Here is a 22,660-nt window from a genome sequence, read left to right as displayed (position 1 = left end):
GAAGAGAGAATAACAGTAGCTGCAGGGGAGAAGCTCAACAGAAGTGTGAGATTATTTGTTCATTTTATGGACATGGAGACTGGGACAACTTGGCAGTTGAGAAAAAGAATCAGTGGCAGGTGATGAGTGGTGAAGAGACCCTCTGGGGAAGAAAAGAGGAAGAATGAGTCAATGGTTCAGATGAAGGAGGAGATATCTTATGAAAAAAGTAGAGATGCCTTTTTTCTTTGATATAGGTGGAGGAAGATGCATGTGTCTATTACATATTAATATCGATAATGATGAAAATTTATTGAACATACATAGTGAGATGCCAGGCCCTGTTCCAGGTGCTTTATGTATATTATCTCATTTGACCTTCACAACCATCTTATGAGATAGGTACTTTTAGTGTTCCCATTTTACAGATGATGAAACTGAGAGAGATTAGGTAACTTGCTCAACTTCATGAAGCTAGTAGGTAGTAGAGCTAAACCTCAAACCTAGGCACTCTGACTCCACACATTTAACAGCAGGTTATTTGATGGCTCAATGGATATTTCCTGGGCTGGGGGGAAATAGAATTAAGTTGAAGAAAAAGAAAAAAAATATATATATATATATGTTGAAGTGGGGTGGTAGGATGTTGAAGGACCTTACATGTTCGTTGCCACTGTGAAGATGGAGGCCAGGACATTTTTAACAGTGAAAAGAGCAGAGGTGTGTATAAGTGCTTAAAGACAGCTCACAGGGCCTTAACTGATCTTCCGAGTAAGTGTCAGTATCTACTGAGGCAGTTTTAGAAAAGAAGGACCAAGAATGGTTTGAGCAATGGTACCATTTAAAAAAAAATTTTTAGTAAGTCATCAGCTTCTAAGTAGATTACTTTCGAATATAAAAGTTTTAGTTAAATACGTTAGCCATTGCTCTGTGTCCCACTTCACAATCATCACTGAGAGTTCATTTTCTTTTACTATTGTACCCTCATTGCTGGTGGCCTGGAAGTTTTCATTATTTCTTCACTTTTTACTAGGAAGTGGCTTAAGTAATGGAAAGAATCTAGCTTCTTATATTATCTCTTTTATGTTGAAATTGGTTTTATAAATTACTTTTATGAAAATGAATTTGTAAGGATACAAATACCATGCATTGAAAATTAAACTCAGGGCAAAAAGTTTAATTATAAAAGCATATATCATGCATTTTTATTGTCCTTACATCAATTAAGGGTGTGAGTGATTGGTATGGGACTTGAATTTGCTTTAGCCATCAACAGTAGTAATTCATAGAAATTTTATTCTGAAGGCAAATTTTATGTGTGCTTATAATGACAATATACTCTTTTTTCTCTAATAATGGAATCTTCTTGAAATGCTTTCTTCATTTAGAGACATAGAAACCTGATACCACGTCAAACTGATTTCAATCTGATGCAGGTTACACATAGGTTTCAAGAAAAATATAAACACATGAACAAAGATCTTGTCCACATGCATTTTGAGAAACTTGAAAAATTTCAAAAACTCCAGGAAGAACAAAGATCTTTTAAAATCTAAAAGGTTTTATAGAACAATTTTTCCAGAAACTCATTAGTGCATAGTATATTGTTTGCCACTTATGTCTATATTACGCATTGCATAGGCATGAATCCAGCCCGAGCTGCCAGTTCCTGGTACAAGCCTCATGCTCTGCCTGCTCTCACCTTTCTCTCCCTCACTTTTCCCCTTTCTCTGTCTCCACCTTTGCTGATGGTCGCATCTTCCTGCGGCAAAGAACTAGAACTGCCATTCTCTGGAACAGTGGGACAACTCGACCTCTTTTTAAGTTGTCTGGTAGAAATGAATGCTTCAGATGCTTCAGTGGTATGGGGGAGGGTTGCTACCCAGAATGAAAATACACACATTTGATCGACATAATTTGGGGATTCCAAAATTGTGTTTCAGTATCATACTTTTCAAAATAAGTTATATTGACTCTTCCATTGGTTAATTGCTGAGTTCCGAAAATTTCAATGGAAAATTTGTGTATCTGTGTACCCGTGAGTGTATAACATTGCATATTATTCTGATGAACTGAATAACTAAACTAATGTGTATGGGATATTTAGCAACGCTTGAGCAGAAGACGACAAAATGAAATAATGGCTAAAATCCAAGCAGCTATCATACAGATTCCCAAACCCGCATCAAATCGTATTCTGAAAGCACTTGACGCTCAAAAAGCGTTGAAAAAGAAAAAAGAGGCAGAGGTAAGTGATAACCCTTTAATAATGTGTTGTGTTTATCTTAATGAAAGGATGATCTTTCCCTAAAACATATAGAGACTTCCCTGAACTCCCTACTTCCTTTTTGAATTACTTCTGGTATTGTCCCTTCTCATTGAAAACTCCTCCACCATATGCATATCCAATCCATTTTATAGTTATTTGTTCAGAAACAGAGAATGTAGCTTTAGGACAGGGATGGCAAATTCTAATAAATGACAGAACCTGTGCGGCTCCTGTGTTGTGGATTCTGTGGTTACTAGCAAACTATGCCAGAGTGGGTGCTGTTGTAACGGGTCATGATACCCATGGGTACAACAGGGGCCAGTCCAAGTACCCATACCATGCGTATGCCATTCCTACTATTTGCTTTTCCTCAATACCTCCTCCCCATGCTGCACTGTTTTCTATGAATCCTAGAAATGTTAAGCAAATTGCTTGCTCTCATCATATTTAAATTTAAGATACGTACACTATTGATATTTTACTAGACCATGCCAGCTGTCAATCATTCCAATAGGATATAATCTCATTATATTTCACAAGGGAACAATACTACATTTTGATACTAATTCCTGCAATCCACACTGTATACTACTATAATGATTGTTAGGGATATTCTCTCCCTTAAGAAAAAAGATTAATAACTACCATTTATTGATCATCTGCTATATGCCAGGTTGTGGGTTGGGCACTTCACATCATCTTTAATTTGTAAATAATTCTCTAAGTAGGGTATTATTTTCCCCATTTTTTAGATAAGGAAAATGAGACTCAGAAAACTGACATGTTTTACTCAAGTACACAATGCTGTTAAAGCAGAGATTGAGATTGGATTTCTAAATCCATTGTATTTTATATTAATTCACATTTTTTTAATATTAAAAAATCCTATAGTTAGATTCTAAAAAGTACTACCCACAGAGGCTTTTTTCTGACCCCATTTTAGTAAAAGTATTTAATTCTCATGTTTCCCTGAGTTGATTAAAGCTTATTAATAAGGATTTGCAGTAGGCAGAGGATTAGCTAAAATTAATTTTCAGAGAGCAAATTAATAGTGTAAGTAAGGTTGCACAATCTTAAATGTTTAAAACACTCAAGATGATTTTAAAGAAATATTTATGTCAAGGTTTCCCTGGTGGCGCAGTTGTTGAGAGTCCACCTGCTGATGCAGGGGACACGGGTTTGTGGCCCGGTCCGGGAAGATCACACATGCCACGGAGCGGCTGGGCCCGTGAGCCGTGGCCACTGAGCCTGCGCGTCCGGAGCCTGTGCTCCGCAACGGGAGAGGCCACAGCAGTGAGAGGCCCGCGTACTGCAAAAAAAAAAAAAAAAAAAAAAAAAAAAAAAGAAATATTTACGTCCAAAAAAATGCTTATTCTCATTTAAAAGAATTGTAATTAAGAATGCACGTCCTGACTGTTTGATAATCTTTATTCTCATTAAATGCCCTTTGATGTACTGTCAGAGCTAGACTTGTGAACTGAATGATTCGGGTTAGGCAATTTTCACCTTCTTTTATATATATTTAGCCTAGTCTAAAAGTAACAAATCAGAATAGAAAAATATTCTAGAATGTAGCTTTTCAGATCTTGCTTCCTAAATAGCTTGAATTAGTAACGCATGTCACTTTATACATTTGAATGAATGTGGTAAATGAAAATTTTCAATGTTTTTTTAGAGGTGAAAAACTGATAATGAATTTCCTTTAAAGGATGTGGCCAATGAGATTAAGAAGTTTGAAGCATTAATAAAAAAGGATCTCCAAGCAAAAGAAAGGTGGGATGCAAATTATCTCAGTAATCACAAAACTGCATTCTGTTCTACTCTAACTTTTGAATATTTAGAAATAGTTTACCTGAAATAGCTGTTCCAAAGATATTTTCACCTTGTAGAATCTTCATTAAGAGCGTATATTAAGGAAGATAAATGAGCTAAAATTCAGATTAGTTGTTCATTAACAATTTTTGTAAAATCAAAAGGGAAAGTGGCTATTATGAGATGTGAGGTTAATTTATTTTTCTATGTTATACTTACCCTTGTAAGTTCACACATATTTTTTAAACACTCACTAACATTTTTTCAAGTTACATTAATTTACATTTGTCACAAAAAAGCCATTATTACTCTAGTTTGGTTGCTGTCATGTTGCATCCTCAGCATTTAGCACAGGGACCAGGCAGTAAAAAGTTGTTGGATGAGTTTGTTGACTGAATGTCGCTAAAACAGTTCAATGAGTTCTTTACAGAAAGTGCCTGGTTAATGGGCTTCTCTTTCCTAAAGATAAAGATCTTCTCCCCTTTTGTTTCCTATTAGGGGTCATTGACTCACAGAAAATAATTGATTAGGGACTACACATATAGGAACAGCTTGAATTTCTCTGCATTTTTTTCATGGAAACTATCTAAACTCTTCTCCTTTATGTTTTATAGAATAGGAAATAAATCTCTTAAAGAAGAAAAATATGCATGAATTATACACTTCAGTTCCATATTAATATTTTTGAGGAGAGGGAATAGAGTCAAATGAGGAAGAATAAGAATGAGCTAGAAGGAGAAGTGGTGAGGAAGTCAAGGGTGAAAGGAAAGTGAAGCAGAATGAAGAATGTATACATTAATCGCCTTTCCCCCTTCCCTCTGCAGAAACTCCTGATGTCCTACTCTGAACCCTCCCCATATTCATCAGTGCTCACCTCACTCCTAAAATAACCACAGCCCAAGCCTACTCCCCCATGCAGCTGCCACCTGACCCCCGCCACGCCCACCCTTGACCTTGGCCCATGAAACCACTCCACTTCTTCCAACTCTTTCACTCATCTCCCCAGCCACATGTTCCGGAATGATAAACAGACGGTGTCCACCAGAATGACTATCTTAAAATATTGAAACACTCTGTTGCTTTTGGTGAATGGTATTCTCTGCAGCCCCGCAGCCCACTCCTTTCTTGGGACACCTCGATTTCCACACAGTTTAGCAACCAGAATCAACACCAAGCACAGCAGCATCTCCCAATCCCTGTACCAGCATCCATTTTGATTCATTAGTGTCCTTGCCCTGTCTGTGGTTCAATGTTTTAAAGATCCTTCCTGTACAAACATTCACCCTCATCCTCATTGCCTTCCCAACCCAACCTGAACCCTAGGCCTCTCTATCAGTTAGCTTAGAAACCCCAAAACCAGAGTGGGTTAAATTAGATGGATATTTACTTCTCTCTCCTATAATATTAATAGAAATCAGAAGGTAAGCAGCCCAGGGCATGTGTTGCTGCTCCAAGGGCAACGAGGACTGAGCCTTCCTTTTAGTTCCACCGTCCTGATGTGTGGTTTCTGTCTTCAAAGTCACATTCGCAAATAAGAGATAGCTTCCGAGGCTCCGGCCATTTGGCCCACGTTCCAATATCAGGAAGGAGGAGAGGCAAAAGTGGACATCCAATCTGAAATTGCTCCTTATACGAGCCTTCCAAGAAGCCCCATATAACATTTCTGCTTATGCCTTATTAGTCAGAATTCAGTCACATGGCCATACCTAGCAGATTGGGAGGCTGGGAATTGTAGACCTTAGCTGGGTAAGTTGTTTTCCTGAATAAAACCGTGGCTCTGTTTTGAGGGAAAAGGGAGGGAAATAGAAGTGTCTATCACAAGTCCTTTCTCTGCAGAAGCCTCCACTTGGTCTTGCCAGAGATTTACCGCTGCGGGCCCATGAGATATGGACATCCTCACTTCTCAGAGCAGCAGGATAGGGCCTGGGGCAGCTAGAGTCCCTGGACCAGTCACCTGTGGCTGTGAGCAGCCCCATCTGTGACTCCAAATCCCTTCCAGTACACTTCACAAAAGACATTTTTTCTGATGGACCCCCAAATAAAAAATGTTGAGAAGCGCTGGTCTAGAGCAAACTTTTGAAGAGAAAAGAACTATGGTACAATATGGCCGTTCTTAATCTCTGTTATTGACCACTGCTTCTTTAGTTCATTCTGAATCCTTAGCTTAGAATCAAGCATGTTCTGGGCTTTTCCAGAAACTTCACACTACTTGATGACAGAGAACACTAAAATCATCTCTTGGGTTGACCTTAGGAGCAATTTCCACAGCTGCCCCTTTCATAGCCTGCCTTTGAAAGACTTTCCCAGGGATGTCACTTCAAAGTCTATCTTTTCTCTTTTGTGAAAGAATGAAATGATGTCTCAGTGAGAGCAATGCAAGAACAACCACTGCTGCTTTTTCCCCACATGAACTATTTCTTTATTTTTTAAGACAAATAATAAATACCGTCTGCTCTTTGTTTCTTTAGCTGAGGCTGTTGGCTGCTGTAATCTGACATTTGGATTCACAGATTTACCTTAGTCTCCTTCTAGCAACTGCTTATATATATACACAAATTTTGCCAAGGTTCCTATCACTAATAATTCATACACGTACAATTATTAACTCTATGGAGGCCTGGAAAGCAAACAGATATAAAGAAAACATAATTATTGCCCTCAAGAAACCCACATCTCAGTAAAATGAATATTTATTCAAGTAAATATCACGTAGCTTTCTTCAGGCCTTAATTGGCATAAGACAGCAGATGGGTGTATGGATGGATGGTTGGACAGACTGATTGATGAACAAAGGAGAACCAGTATCTTAAGTATATTGTTGGTGACATAAATACAGTGTTGAGAGAGCTATTAAGCCATGCTCAACCTGAGGCAACATCTTTTAAACAACACATTTAAGTAAAAATATAGTAAGGATTTTGATGAAGGATCTGAAAAAGTTACGCCACACAATTTTCATAAATACTTAATTGCACTAAATCTTAATAAATAAATATGGTTAAAATTTGTCCTTGATCTTACTGAGGCTTTGTTAGCTACACAGTTTCTGCTCAGTGACTCTCAGTGGCAGAATACAATCGAAGGTTGAGCCCCTGCTGATAAAATAACCAGAATTTCAATGTGTGATTTTTTAAGTTATATTACACTTGTATAGTGCTTCTTAGCGTATTATTTGAAATTTAGCAGACATTAGCTACATGTCAGGACTATGAGGCACAGGTACACAGGAGAGTAAACTAGGATACTTTTCTTCTGCGCTCAGAGTTCAACTGGAAGCAGCAAATGTACAAATAATGAACTATAATAAAATATCCATACCATAAATATGTGATTATTAAACAGAACTAATTATAATTTAAGAATTTTAATTCAACTATGTAAATGATTTTGATCTTTGATTTAATGAAACTGCATGGCCTCAGATTAAAAACAACACGTGTGATTATTCATTAAACATGAATTAGCTATGCTTTTATAAGAACACTTCTGTCTATATGAGAATTGATGACTGTTTAATCCCTGCCTACCATAATAATGTGTCCTTGTCTTTTGAATAAGATTATAAGTTATATTTTAAACTGAACACATCAATAACTTATGACATTAAGAATAATAATTATTCATAATATTAAAAGTCATTATTTCTTGGCAAGTAACGTTATATCTTATACCATTGTACTGTTGTATTCTTTTTATTTTTTAAAGAGTATGCAGATGAGAATTGATTATTTGATCCTTATGTACACAAAAATGTATCTTTTAATTTTAAAGGCAACTTTTGAATGAATCTATAAATTCTGTACTAAGCCACCATTTGCCTCACTAAATTGAGTGTGTTTGCTTTCTGTTGGTGAGACCACCAACTCTTCCTGATCTGTGAGTTCTGGACATGAGGTAGGACAAGAGCCCCAAGGTAGATCTTCTCACTTGGGTCTCCAGGACTTGGGCAAGAGGCTAGGTCAGACCCGTGGTACAAGTCAACTCTCCACTGCTGAGCTTCTAGTAAGAGCTGGGCTGCTGCCCTAAGGAGTCGGAAAGTTACTGGGAGCTCATAGAGCAACTTGCATTCACATAGGTGAGAGGAGAGTTGTAGTGGACAGAACCATCCATGGAAGTACTCTCAGGGTCCTCACATTAGTGTACCTGGCCAACTCTTGTAGAAGTATGCCTTCCCTGACACTTGGGTTATCAATATCGCCTTACTCTTGACTCCAAGCAGGGGAGGCAGGAGGCCTAGAGCCAGCAGGAAGAAGAGGGAGAGAAATCCAGAATCTCTGGGCACAGTGAAGGTCATGAGAAGTAAAAGAGTAAGTAAGTAGGCGCCAGTCCTAGAAAGAAGGCTATGCTAAGGACCTCACAGATACAGAGTCCAGAAATGGGGTGAGGCAAATGGAATCTGTTGATAAGCTGTGGATCTCACACTGAAGTTCTAATATTTGCTTAGATGCTTGTATGAATAAATGAACAGAGCACTCAAGGGAGCCATCTCCAGAGGTCTTCCTCCACAGTCACAGTAGTGGTGTGTGATTGAGTTATTTTTTAAAATTTAAATAAAAACTATTGTCCTTAGTGCATCCAAGACTTCTTTAGATACAACAGGCCAGACAACCGCTGATTTGTTAAACACTTATTCGGATGATGACTACATTAAAAAACTCCAAAAGCGCCTCGAAGAAGATGCTTTTGCACGACAGCAAAGGGAGAAAAGACGGCGGAGACTCTTAATGGACCAGTTAATAGCCCACGAGGCACAAGAGGTAAGATATTTAATTGTTGATTGAATAACAGTGCTGGAAGATTTTACAAAATGTAGTCTTTTATGCACACATATGTGTATCTTATGTATGTATTATGTGCTACTCTGAATCAATGTCACATCCTCACATCATAACAGCAAATAACATTCAGAAAACAAATCTACATAAAACATTTACTAAAGAATCTAAAATCTGGTAATGGTTATACAGCACTGTGAATTTACTTAATTGTACATTGAATTATACACTTAAAAATGAATTGAAATGGTAAATTTTATGTTACACATATTTTACCACAATAAAAAATACTGACAAAATAGGAATCTAAAATCTATGTCAGCCATGTATATCTATTGTTACATTTAGAGGTAAAAGGAAACTTTTCATCCAGGTTTTATTAGGTATAATTGACAAATAAAAATTGTATATATTTAAGATATATAATGTGATGTTTTGATATATGAACACATTGTGAAATGATTACCATAATCAAACTAATTAACACACTCATCACCTCACCAAAAAAAAAAAATAGTTACCATTTTTGTGTGTGTATTTGGTGAGAATACTTAAGATCTATTTTTATAAGTTCAACTTTTTTTAGATTCCACATTTAAGTGAGATCATGCAGTATTTGTCTTTCTATGTCTGGCTTATTTCATTTAACATAATGTCCTCCAAGTTCAAACATGTTGTCACAACTGACAGGATTTTCTTCTTTTTTAAGGCTGACTGTATTCCATATATACACACACACATATGTGTGTGTGTTTATGTCTCACATTTTCTTTATCCATTCATCCATCAATGGACACTTAGGTTGTTTCTATATCATGGCCATTGGGAATAGCGCTGCAGTGAACATGGGGGTGTAAACATCTCTCTGAGATACTGATTTCACTTCCTTTGGATATGTACCGGAAGTAGGATTGCTGGGTCATATGGTAGTTCTATTTCTAATTTTTCAAGTAAACACTATCCAGTTTTCCATAGTGGCTGTACCAATTTACATTCCCACCAACAGTTTACAAGGGTTCCCCTTTCACCACATTCTTGCCAACACTTGTTATCTCTTGCTTTTATTTTATATTTTTTGATAATAGCCATTCTAACAGATATGAGGTGATATCTTATTCGGTTTTGATCTGCATTTCTCTGATGATTAGTAACGTTGATCATCTTTTCAAATACCTGTTGGCCATTTGTTTGTCTTCTTTTGGGAAATGTCTGTTCAGGTCCTTTGACCATTTTTTAAATTGGGTTATTTGGTGTTTGGCTATTGAGTTATTTGAATTCCTTACATATTTTGGATATTAACCAAAATGTATGTTTCACAAGTAGTAATTTCCCCCATTTTGTAGGTTGCCTCTTCACTCTTCCAATTGTCTCCTTTCCTGTGCAGAATTTTTAGCTAGATCAAATCCCACTTGTCTATTTTTACTTTTGTTGCCTGTACTTTTGGGGTCATGTTAAAAAAATAATTAAAAAATAATTGTTAAACTAATAATTTAAAAAAATAATTGCCTAAACTAGTGTCAAGAAATGTTTTTCCCTATATTTGCTTCTAGTAGTTTTATAGTTTTAGGTCTTATGTGTAAGTCTCTAATCCATTTGGAATTGATTTTTATGTATGGTGTGAGATAAGGGTACAGTATCATTCTCCTGCATGTGGATATCCAGTTTTCCCAGCACCATTTGTTGTAGAGACTGTCCTTTCCCCATTGTACAGCCTTGGCACCCTTATTGAAGATCAATTGACTGTACATATGTAGATTTATTTCTGGGCTCTTTCTTCTCTTTCACTGGTCTATATGTCTGTTTTTATATCAGTACCATACTGTTTTGAATACTGCATCTCTGTAATATATTTTGAAATCAGGAAGTGTGATGCCTACAGTTCTGTTCTTCTTACTCAAGATTGCTTTGGCTGTTTGGAGTCTTTTGTGGCTTCATATGAATTTTAGTATTGTTTTTCTATTTCTGTAAAAAATGCCATTGGAATTTTGATAGGAATTGCATTGACTCTGTAGATCACTTTAGGTATTATGGACATTTTAACATTATTAGTTCTTCCAATCCAGGAACATGGGCTATCTTTTCCATTTATTTGTGTCTTCTTCAATTCCTTTAAGTAATGTTTGATAGTTTTCAGTGTGGCTCTTTTGCCTCCTTGGTTGAATTTATTCTTAACTATTTTATTATTTTTGATGCTATTGTAAATGGGATTGTTTTCTTAATTTCATTTCAGATAGTTCATTGTTAGTGTGTAGGAATGCAAATGATTTTTATATGTTTATTTTGTATACTGAAACTACTGAATTTGTTTTTTGGTTCTAACATTTTTTTTTAGTCAGTCTTTAGAGTTTTCTATATGTAAGATCATGTCATCTGCAAACAGAGACGTTTTACCTCTTCCTTTCTGATTTGGATGCCTTTTCTTTTTCTTTCTTGCCAGTTTCCCTGGTTAGGACTTCCAGTACCAATAGAAGTGGTGAGAGTGGGCATACTTGTCTTATTTTTGATCTTAGAGGAATGGTGAAAATCTAAAAACTTTTAGCATCATACCTTTAGGTATGATGTTAACTGTGAGCTTATCATATATGACCTTTATTATGTTGAGTTACATTCCTTCTATACCTAATTTGTTGAGAATTTTTATCATGGAAGGATACTGAATTGTTTCAAATGTTTTTTCTGTATCAGTTGATATTATCAAAAAGGGAACTTTTAAAAGAAAACATGGAAAATTAGTTAGTCCTCTCAGTTTGATCTACTCCAGTGGTTCTCAAAGTGTAGTTCTTAGACCAACAACATGAGCATAAGCAGGAAACTTTTAGGAATGTGAATAATTAGGTCCCGTCATCCATGTTAACAAGCCCGCTAGGTAATTTGATGCAGCTATAGATTGAGAATCACTGATCAGCTCTTATGTTGAACATATATTTACTGAACCTCCTCTGTGCTCTGGGCACTTGTCCTAGTCCCAGGATACAACCATGAACAAGAATAATGGGAAATCTTCTCTCACAGACCTTGCTGTTTGGGAGAGGATCTGTAAACAAGCAACTACATTGGAGTGTGGAGGTGCCATGAGGGTGATGGGAGGGACAGGTGACACATGGGAGGGAAGTCCAGCCCTGGCCTGGTTCAGAGATGATTTCTGGAGGGGGATAGCACAGAAGCATAAGGAAGGGTCAGAGTTAGCTAATTGAAGGTGGGGGTGATTTTAGGGGGTGGGGATGAGGGTTAGTTTCCAGCAGAAGCCAAAATGGTGGAAGGCAAACTGTGTCTCCAGAGAGAATATCGTATGGAAAGGCTCAGGGCTTTCAGCAAACTAAATGTCATCAGGCAGGAGTCACCAGAGGTCAAATCATAATGGGCCTTGTAAGATATAAAGAGGCAAATAGGAGATTTTATCCTGAGTGCAAAGGGGAACAAGAGTGACAAGGCTAGATTTGCCTTGTAGAAAGATCGCTCTGGCTTTAGTTTTAAGAATAGATTACAGGAGGGCTAACCATGTTATAGCTGTTGCTGTAATCCAGGTAAGAAACTATCCCCATTTAAATTTAGGGGAGTGGCAGTAGAGATGGAGAGAAGTGGCTTCAGGAGCTATTTTAGAAGTAAAATCAATGGGACTGACTGATTCATTAGACATGGGGGAGTGAAAACGTGGGATGAGGGGCTCAGTGTCTGGCTTGGGCAGCTGAGTGGATGGAGGAGTCATTTGCTGTGATACAGAAGATGGTAAGAGGTATGCACTTGGGGAGGAAGGTGATTTGAGTTGTTAAAGTAAATAGGACAAATCTGTATGTCTGAAATGTGAAAGACCATTTGAAGATACTTCTTTTATTCACCTGACTACATCTGGTCTGCTCAGTGGTTCTGTTAACTGAAGGGAGATCCAAGCTTCATGTAAGTATGAAGAAGTGAAACTGTTTATCCATGCGGTCACTCCTTTCCTAGTGAAAAATTCAGAGAATAACTCTGCCATCTCTTTGTGCTAAAAGGTTATTTCTTACTTCAGATTCACATATATTTTTACTCAGTCAGCTTGATAGTCACTCTTTTAATTAAAAGAATTACAAATCATGAAAATTAGATGATTAAAAAGTAGATTTTAGAATAACTACCTATTTCAAGTTTCATTAACTAGCAATGGGATTTTGAACACACTTTCGTTTATTTTACAAAACAGTTGTGTGTTGGCTGCTAGGTTTTTTCTTTCTATTTTTCTGCTTATAATCCATAATTGATATTTACCTAGAAAGTGGGGTGAATGAATTCTTTCTAGCTTTCCTCACTTTCAATCAGGATGCTCTTAGCATTGATTTTTTAAGGCTCTAGCTGGAGATCTGTTCAGGGATCCAGCAACCTAAGAGACATTGGAGGAAGTCAGTGCTCCAACTAATGATATTTCCACCAAGGGAGCTCATCTCTGTGCTGCTTCTTCTCTGTGTTTGGGGAAGCTGTTACATCTAGAACCAGGCTGGGTCATGCAGCAAGGGACCTCCGCTCCCACTGCTTCCTTCCCATCAAGTGTCCCCACCTCCCTGTGCTGCTGACCCAAGTGCCTCTGCTCCACAGTGGTGGAATGTGCACCATGGTCTGCCTTCCCGTCCATCCTCCTCTCCTCCAAAGCGAAAATGGTACTTGTCAGGGTTAACATTTCCTCTGCTTCCCTCAAGTATCTGCTGCTTTTCGGGAGTGTGACATGAATCTTGTGTCAGCCCTGGATACTTTGATTTGGCTCCATTTGCAGTGAATCTATCAGAAATGCCTCATAACATCTTCTCTAACCTCCAAGTCATTGCAATCTCCCCCTGGAGTTTACAGACCCTTGTTTTAGTTGGGCTTATAAAGAGAGAGCCAGAGATCTGTGCTCAGGTTGCTATCTTGCCTAGTTATCCATAAAGAAATGTCATTATGTGAATGAAATGATGAGACTTAAGGTTAGAAGGATCACTTTAACTTTTTTAGAGGATAGATTCTGGAGAGGGATGGGGGGGAAGGCAAGGTATGGGGAGGGGCTGATGTCCACTATGGGGTGTCAATGGGCAGTGTCAATAGGTACCGAATGGAGTAGACAGTGATTTAAAACCATACATAGGAGGCAAAATAGACTACTTCTTCAAGAATTGTATTAGGGTGACAAGAGGAATGGACTTAGGATGACCCTAACATTTTAGGTCACCAAGTCATAGGTTAATAGTGTCATCAATGGAGACGGGGAAATACTGGGGGAGGACCAGGTCTAAAGGGGAGTTAGTGAGTTTAGTTTAGGACTTGTTGAGTTTAAGTACTTCATAGGCATTTAAGTGAAGATTTTCAGACCGTGAAAAGCACACTCCCAACTGGTAGTGTGATCATTTGGCCAGCATCTTAGCTTGTTCTTGGGATTCATTCCAGTGCACCTATCTCTACCTTACCAGAACCTTTTCTGGATTGTTTCCTTGGAACTGGCATTTGAACACCAGACACCTCCCCCATCTCTTAATTAAAAGACCCTTGAATGCTTAGCTTCCACGTCTTTCCTGCCATGCTCCATTCCTCCAGGAGAGCCGCTCGGGCATCTTTGGAGAATTAAAGTAATGGTATGCACCAGAGTAAGCTCCTAGCTCCAACTCATGGGAAAGGCAGAGGTCTCGGCAATCAAACTGAGCATGTTTTGGATTGTGTATCTGTAAGTCTTCCCCAAATATGATTAAATATACTAAAAAGAGAAATGTGACTTCTCTTATTTTCTATTTTATTCATTGCAGATATAGACTATTTCATCTATGTTAAGGGTTAAACAGACATCTGTAGGCTGCCCTAAGCACTTAACCATAACATATTTTTCTATGAGAAAATGTGTCCCAAGTTGTAATGAAACTTTGGGAAAAAGTATGTTTCTAAAACATGAGCTACTTGTACAATGGAACAAGAAAAGAATCCTTTCCACTCAACTTTTGGTTGCAGGTCTTAATACACTTGATGGTTCTTCATACTGAAGCTTCATATACATAGCATTGACTCAGCCATTCAACAGTAATTTCTTTTCTTTTCCTTTTCAATCATAATGTGTTGTCATCTAAGCAATAACCAAGACATATCTGACCAACCCCGTTCTTCATCAGGGTCAGAATGACCAGCTCTCATCTCAACAACCAAATTGCCTTGTCGTGTAGACACAGACAAATATAGAATATATTCCAAATTCAATATAGAATTCACTTGGAATGATAAATCAAGGCTCTACTTTTAAAAAATATGGCTGTGACTGTGCTTTATGTATCCCAAAATGTGGTAGGCAGTTTGGGCTGGGCTCAGATACATGCCTTTTGCTGGTCTTACCTGGCTTCTCTCAGATGTCTTTGGTCAGCTGGTGGGTTGGCTGAGGCTGGCTGACTAGGAAGAGTTTCATTAGTTCCAGCTGAGAAGGCTGGTGTCTCTCTATGGTTTCTCATTTTCTAGCTGAGCAGAAACTGTGGTGACAGTGGCAAGGGTCGCAAGAGAATTAAGAAAGTCGGACCACAAGTGTTTTGTTTTGTTTTATCTTTGCTAATGTCCCATTGGTGAGTTCAAGTCAGAGGTCACCCCATACCCCATATTTAAGGAGTAAAGAAATAGATTCTATTTTTGATGGGAATATCTGCAGGATAGCATTGGAGGCTGTGGATGAAGAAAACTGAAGAATCTGTGGCCATTTTTACATTTTGCCTCACCTCCACTATTGGACCTCAAAAGAAACAAATGATTAACATTAAAGCTTCTAGAATGTTTTAACTAGATGAGACATATGTTTCAAAGTTGTTCATGATTTTATTCTTATCTGGTATATTAATAACAGAAAAAATTTCCTATTTACTTTCAGTTGAATTTTATTTAATCTAGGTTTTATATAATCCCCAAGTTCAAGTTTTGGTATTTTCCACAGAGTGTTATTGTTATTTGTATCTTGATTCTGAACAAGTTATTTGTATCTTGATTCTGAACAAATATAGTATTTCTCCCACAATCTGAAACAGTGTCACTAGTGATGCCAGATTTTCTTCCTGAACAATTCGATTGTGGAGTGTTAAATCGACAACCCCAATGTTTCGTTAGACGTTCTTCTAAGTCTTCTCCCTGGAGAACTATAATTACGGCCTCCTTCCACATGGTGTCTCTGTTTAGACAGAGTGAGAGAGCTTGAAGATGCCTTGGAGATCATCTTCTACCCAAACCCTTCATTTCCCCTGTCAAGAAATAGGCCCGGAAAATCCGAGTTACTTGCCCAAGGCTGCAAGCCAGTTAATGGTACAGCTGGGGCTGCACTGGCAAGGGACTCTGATTCCCAGTTTGATGCTTCTTCCACTGTTCACTGGTTCCCCTTTGGTTCTCTTAAAATAGCCAAGGGAGCCAAGAGAGTGCATCTAGTTTCTCTCTCAGGTTACATCCACTCAGATTTTCTAAGATAAACTGTAGGTCATTTCCCCTTAGCCTCTTCTCCAATCTGCCCAATCTATCATGTAGGAATTGAGATGGCCCCCCTGGGAACTAAGCAGATCTGCCGTCCTCAGCCAGACAATGTCTGCGTTTGTTTTTACAACTAGTTTTTATGTTAAGAGTTCATATAGCACAATTCCAAGTTTCTGAAAACATGCTTATAAATGGAGAATTACACCCTTTGTTTATAAAACCTTGAAAAAAATTACCTAATCTATTTTTTGATCCGATTTTAAAGGAAGTAATAATTCATTTAGAATAAGGAGTTGCAAAACCATGTGTTTCCGGATACCAAAATTATACAACTGTCGGTGGAAATTTTCATTTTTATAACTCAATTTTTGAATAATTTTGTTCAAATTTAAATCAGATAGCAGAATATCAATTCTGCAGGTGAATACTATGCCTCTTACACATGGTTCGCGTGTAGGCTTCTCAGCCCAGCGGGAAATGTGGGCATCACCTTGACAAATGATTGGTTCTCGCAATGGTGTTTCCAGGAGGCCTATCGGAAGGAGCAGCTGATCAACCGGCTGATGCGACAGTCCCAGCAGGAGCGCAGGATCGCCGTGCAGCTCATGCACGTTCGGCACGAAAAGGAAGTTTTACGGCAAAACAGAATTTTCAGAGAAAAACAGTATGAGGAAAGACGGCTTAAAGATTTCCAGGATGCTCTCGATCGAGAAGCGGTAAACAATATATCCCTTAAAAATCCTTCTAAGGTTACTTTTGATCCTTCCTACCAGGGCAAGGTAAACAAGGCTGCGTTTAGATGCCAATCATTTAATGAGTTACTTTTTTGTATGATCTCTCTATTATCTCCCCATTTTTATCTTTGTACAACTGCACTGACAGCACACATAGCATCTACGTACTATACACTCTCCCTTTAGTCCTGATTCTACAAATATTTAGTGCTCACCCTCAGTCCTTATGTCCACATCTCTCTGGTCATTTCTGTTGTCTGAAGGTCTCCAATAGATTCCTCAAGAACAGCTCATGGGAACAATATTCCCTGAGTGCTTGCATATTGATAACTGTATGTGCCTTTTATACTCGTCAGTTTTGTTGTATATAAAATCCTTAGTTCACATTTTCTTTCCTTGAATATCTTAAATACATTATTCCATTTTCTTCAGGTATAAAGTGTGCTGTCAAAAAAAATGAGTGATAATCTAAATTTTGTTTCCTTGAGTCATTACTCTTGTTTTCTAGACGCATAAAGGACTTTCTTTTTCTTTAAAGTTCACTGGAATGTTATTTGGTGTTCATTATTCTAAGTGAAAACTATTTTCAGGCATTGAGAGCACTTTCAAGCCTCCTCCTTTTTATAAGACACCATTAGTCTTGAATAAGCAATTCCTTGCTTTCTGGTAAAACAAGATTTCCCAGGCCCATACTGTACTATTCCTTCCTCAGAACTAGAACAAGCCATTTTTCTAAGGTACCCTGGTTCATTGTAGTTGAGAATGGTTACAGAAGCCAAGATTTGGGTGCCAGGTATGCTCTTGGCCACCATGGTATCATTGTGTCTAGGCCCTTTATAACTCTGAAAATCAAATTATCTAATCTTTTAGTTATTTGATATATTAACATCTTCCTTATCTTTATATGTACAGTTCTAATAACCAAAATAGATTTATTTTATCAAGGGATTTATATGTATCACTTCTTGTCTTGTTCCTCTTGGGGCGGTTTCAAATTTATTCAGTCTGTTAAGCCAGATGTGACTGAAGAAATATAAAGCTCATGTGAGTGGCATTTTAGATAGCCTGTCTTTACTGTCATAAAATATTCATAAAACCAGGCTGAGCAGAAGAGAAAACCTTACAAAAAATAAGAAGGCAATGCTTTATTTATCAGCATCATGGTTTCCACTGTGATTTTCCATGAAAGTGGAACACATTTTTTGACAAAATTATGCAATTTCGAGAAATGTCATTTGGAAAGTACAGTATTCTCCAGAGTCAGGGAAATGGTGCTTTTGCCTTTGTAGAACAGACATAGCCAAACGTTAGGAGGAGAGCGGGGAGCCTTACGCCATGAATTTGACCTGCATGATCTCAAGTGTCTTTAATAGCCGAATTATCTGGATAATTGTTTCATCTCTCTCTCTTTGTTTTTTTGCGATACGCGGGCCTGTCACTGCTGTGGCCTCTCCCGTTGCGGAGCACAGGCTCCGGACGCACAGGCTCAGCGGCCATGGATCACAGGCCCAGCCGCTCCGCGGCATGTGGGATCTTCCCGGACCGGGGCACAAACCCGCGTCCCCTGCATCGGCAGGCGGACTCTCAACCACTGCGCCACCAGGGAAGCCCTCATCTCTCTTTTTTGACAAGAGTAAACTTGAATGGATTGAGTGGCATTTGCTTACATTGGAAATAAGTGCCTGTTTGCTAAACATGTTTGCTTCACAAGCCCTGTTAATTCAGTGCAAAATAGCAAAGCACCGGTCTCAGAGCAGGACTGGTCTCACTGTGATGAGAAGCATGACCTGTTCTTTCCTAACCTGGGCTTGGACTCACTTCAGAGGATTGGGACACTTGGTCTGCTAGAGCCTCAGAGGCCAGAATTGGGAGGCTCTGAAGCCCCTGAAAAACATTTACACAATAACCTTTTCCCAAAGTTGAGGTATCTACTTGCTGGGCACCCCTCCCTCTGAGATGGCCTGATTTCACAGTTTGAATGCATCACGTCCTCCAGCAGGAGTGGTTCCTAAGTACTTAGGCTGGTTCCTAAGTAAGCAGGGAGGAGGAAAGGGAGAAAGGGAAAGAGAACTTCATGTTTTTCACCATCAGGAGTTTTTGTTTGCTTTGTTTGGTTTTTAGGTTAAATCTGATGATCTCTTTTTTGAAGGCAAATGGGCATCTATTCTATATTAATTAAAACAGTTGCCGATTTCAAATTTCAGTGCCACCTACTATTATTCACAGTAATTCACTGCAATAGCATTTAACACTTGTGAACATCCGCTCTGAGTCCAGCATTGCGCTACGTTCATTACATGCATTATAATTCTCACAGCACCATTTGGCAGTGGACCCTGTTCCTGTGTACATTTCATCTGTCGGGAGGATGGAACTTAGAAAGCTCAAAGTTGCGCAGCTTGGCGGTGTGGCCCTAGCACAGCGGTTCTCAGAGTCTAAAGTCCAGGCTCATCACCGCTGAGAGTTACTAGCTCCCACGGACTTCTTCTTCCTTTTCCTTCTTTCTTTCTTTAGGGCTACAAGCCGCTTTGCTGTAATGGGACTGGAAATTGTGGTGGGTTTAACACGGGGGCTGGGGAGAGGGTAGAAATAGCAGACTCCATGGCTAAAAAAGAAGGAAGAAAGGCCTGGAAGGAGAGAGGGAGCAGGGAGGGAGAGAACACTGGGAGAAAGTTGCTCCATTCCCGCAGGGGGTGCTCCTGGGCTCCCGTCAAGGTTTTGGTTCCGTGGCATCTTAAACATTTCCACATGCTTTCCAGGCACTCAGTAGTAAACCAGCCTCACAACCCATTTCACTGGCTCGCTTCGTAAATTCTCATCTGGCGGCTCCTACTCTCTCAGATTCCTCTTCCCTCTGAAGGCTTCACACTTCATGAAGCATGCCACAAGGCTCTGTACTTAAACTGGACGCTTTCTCCATGAAAGCAGGGCCTACAAAACAATACAACGATAACAAATTCTGGTGTCATTCTGAACGTGCCAAATGTACAGAATTGACCTCAGAGGTCACCCAGACCAACTGCTTTCCCAACAAAACTAAAGCAAACTAACAAAATCAAACAACAGTAACAAACCAAATGAAGCTTCCATTTGGTTCAGTGGACAGTAGCAGCCCGTTGTCACGCATTCAGGTACTTGTGAATAGTATCCTGATAACAGGTATTCGCTCTGACAGTTAATTTCTGTTCATGCCAAGTCTTTTTACCATCCCCGCTTCACAGAGAGGGAGTGGAGACGTAGGGAAGCTCCGATTTGGCCAAGGTCCCGCAGCTAGTACTTGACACCTGTACCAGCTGAGGCTTGAATTCGAGCACAGCTCCTGCAGACCCATGTTTACCGCCATCGTACACTTGTTGGGTTAAGTTTCAGGAGGCAGCTCTTGTTTCTGGAGCACGTGAGCACAGGATAGAATTTCTCAAGGAGTTGGTATAACTGTTTGAAAAGCAACATTTGGTCATGCCAAGTTTGACCTTTGTACTTAGTGTGAAGAGTGGGTTCCCTAAACAAAATAATAGTGCAAAGCAAACAGAGGGTAATGCCAAACTAAGTATTTTCTTCCTTTCTGCAGAAATACATGTCTCTATGAATGAATTGTATCTATTTATTAAGGCTGTAACAGCAGAAGGTTTTGTTGTCTAAACACATTTAACATTTATTGGCAAATGTGTGATATTATCAAGCCAGTATAATCAGGGAATTTCCAAAATATTTTCTAGGTATAAATCAGTATCCTAGAAGTCTCCCACTAAAAGACAGGGCATTGGCCAGAGCAGATGTGTCAGGTTAAGTCTCCTGAGATGGGTATACAGAAGCCAGCTATGCTTGCCTGTTTCTCTGTGTTCCCCAACTGTATTTGCAGTCCATGAACTCAGGACTTCTTTTTAAACATTTCAGATCTAATTTATCATTAATCCACGTAGCACACTTTTCTCTGTACTGGGTTTTGCTGAGAACATAAGCTAAGGGTGGGATATTTCCGATATTGTCTTTGCCATCACACTCAGTACTTAACATATTAAGGAGAAAGTGCTCCCTCATGATTTATTTTTTTCTGATATAAAAGGAAGTTTCATTCTATTTAGAGATTTTTATTTTTTTTGGCTATTGAAATGATGACACTATTTCTACTTGAATCATTGCCCAATTACAGTGACTTAAAAATATGTCTTTGCTTCTTAGGCTTTGGCCAAACAAGCCAAGATTGATTTTGAAGAACAAGCCCTCAGAGTTAAGGAAATTCATGAGCAGATCGCCATGGAAAGGGTTCAGGCTCGTTACAGAAAGCATTATTCAATATGTGCAGAAATTTTGGATCAAATCCTTGATTTGTCCACTAAAGTGGCGGACTATCGAATGTTGACAAATAAGTAAGTGTTGGTTTTTATTACAATAGTTAATACAATAGAGACACCACAGCAAACGAGAAAAGGGTAAGATTGTGATGTAGGCACTAAGTTGATAAGTAAAGAGAGATAACAATATTTTGTGAAATGAAGACTAAGACATGGGGTCCAGGATACCTTGATTACAGACTTAATTCACCCAATGACTAGCCTGATTTAAGGTGCATTTATGTCTTTTAACATTTAAACTTTGTGTCTAACTTTTCTATAATTTACAAAGACAGCTATGATAATTTATTTGAAACACTAGGAACTTCCTAGAAGACAGGAATTACTTAAAGATTATTTTACTAATCATTAAATCGATTTTCATTTCACCTTCTTTCTAAAAGGAGTCAACCTATTTGTAAGGAAACATTTAACAATACAAAAAAGATTAAGAATATGCCAAAATAAGAACAGAGGATGGCAGTTCCCTTGTTGCCTAGTGGTTGGGGTTCCAGACTTTCACTGCCGCGGCCTGGGTTCAATCCCTGACTGGGGAACTGAGATCCCACAAGCTGCATGGTGTGACAAAAAAAAAAAAAAAAGAAGAAAAAGAAAATTCAAATAAAGTAGAAAGTTAAAAACAAGGAATACATGAAAACACAGTTATACCGGTACCAGTAGATTTGCCAGATACTGCAACTGAGCTGCAAATTTTATCTGAGCTTCCAGGTGGCCAAAGCAAAAAGGGCAACACAGTTTGTCCTATGATTTCTGTTTTCCATTCTAGTTCTTTACAAAATACAAAACTTTTCTTGGTCCTCAGTTTAGAATAATGATTTTCTCATGTGGCCCCACCTAAGGTATAATGAGTAGTGTAGTAGGTCTGGTAGAGAATGACCTCAGCATTCTGGCACCTGGCTTCAGAGACCTATCTCTTGTGATGACCTTTCCTGGAAGCTGAAGAGGAATGACATCACAACAGATCTCAGTGAAAGCATCTCCGCAAGGACAAGGATAAGTCACTCCACTTAAAGTTTTGACCTCTAATATTACCCAGACTGAGATCTTCTTGAGAACCCACAGTGAAAACAATGAAATCCACATGATATTCAGGGTCAAATAGAAGATGGGTAAACCATCCCATCACCCCTTGATAGGAGCTTTCTCCACAGCTCTCACCTCAACAGCTATATTTCTGATGCACTGCCATATAAAAACTACTAAATGAAATAACATAATGATGAGGACATTTTGAAGATAAAACTATAAGAGTACAAGATTGAGAAAAGAAAATAAATAAGAATAAAAATTGAAATGAATTCAAGAGTAAATGTTTAA

The 22,660-nt window shown here is 38.5% G+C and overlaps 1 protein-coding gene across 1 annotated transcript in view; it reads left to right on the top strand.

Annotated features, from left to right (window-relative positions):
- The window catches only part of SPEF2 (sperm flagellar 2), a 171,720-nt gene that overhangs the window by 20,959 nt on the left and 128,101 nt on the right, over positions 1-22,660 (top strand). The window contains exons 4-8 of the mRNA XM_060007077.1: positions 2,087-2,227; positions 3,957-4,021; positions 8,631-8,817; positions 16,785-16,973; positions 21,171-21,358. Of these exons, the coding sequence (XP_059863060.1) occupies positions 2,087-2,227; positions 3,957-4,021; positions 8,631-8,817; positions 16,785-16,973; positions 21,171-21,358 (770 nt within the window). The remainder of the gene's footprint in view (positions 1-2,086; positions 2,228-3,956; positions 4,022-8,630; positions 8,818-16,784; positions 16,974-21,170; positions 21,359-22,660) is intronic.

The sequence above is a fragment of the Delphinus delphis genome, chromosome 3 (genome assembly GCF_949987515.2).
Source record: "Delphinus delphis chromosome 3, mDelDel1.2, whole genome shotgun sequence".
Lineage (NCBI taxonomy): Eukaryota > Metazoa > Chordata > Mammalia > Artiodactyla > Delphinidae > Delphinus > Delphinus delphis.
Note: the sequence above shows the minus strand (reverse complement) of the source record. Positions and strands in the feature narration are given on the sequence as shown.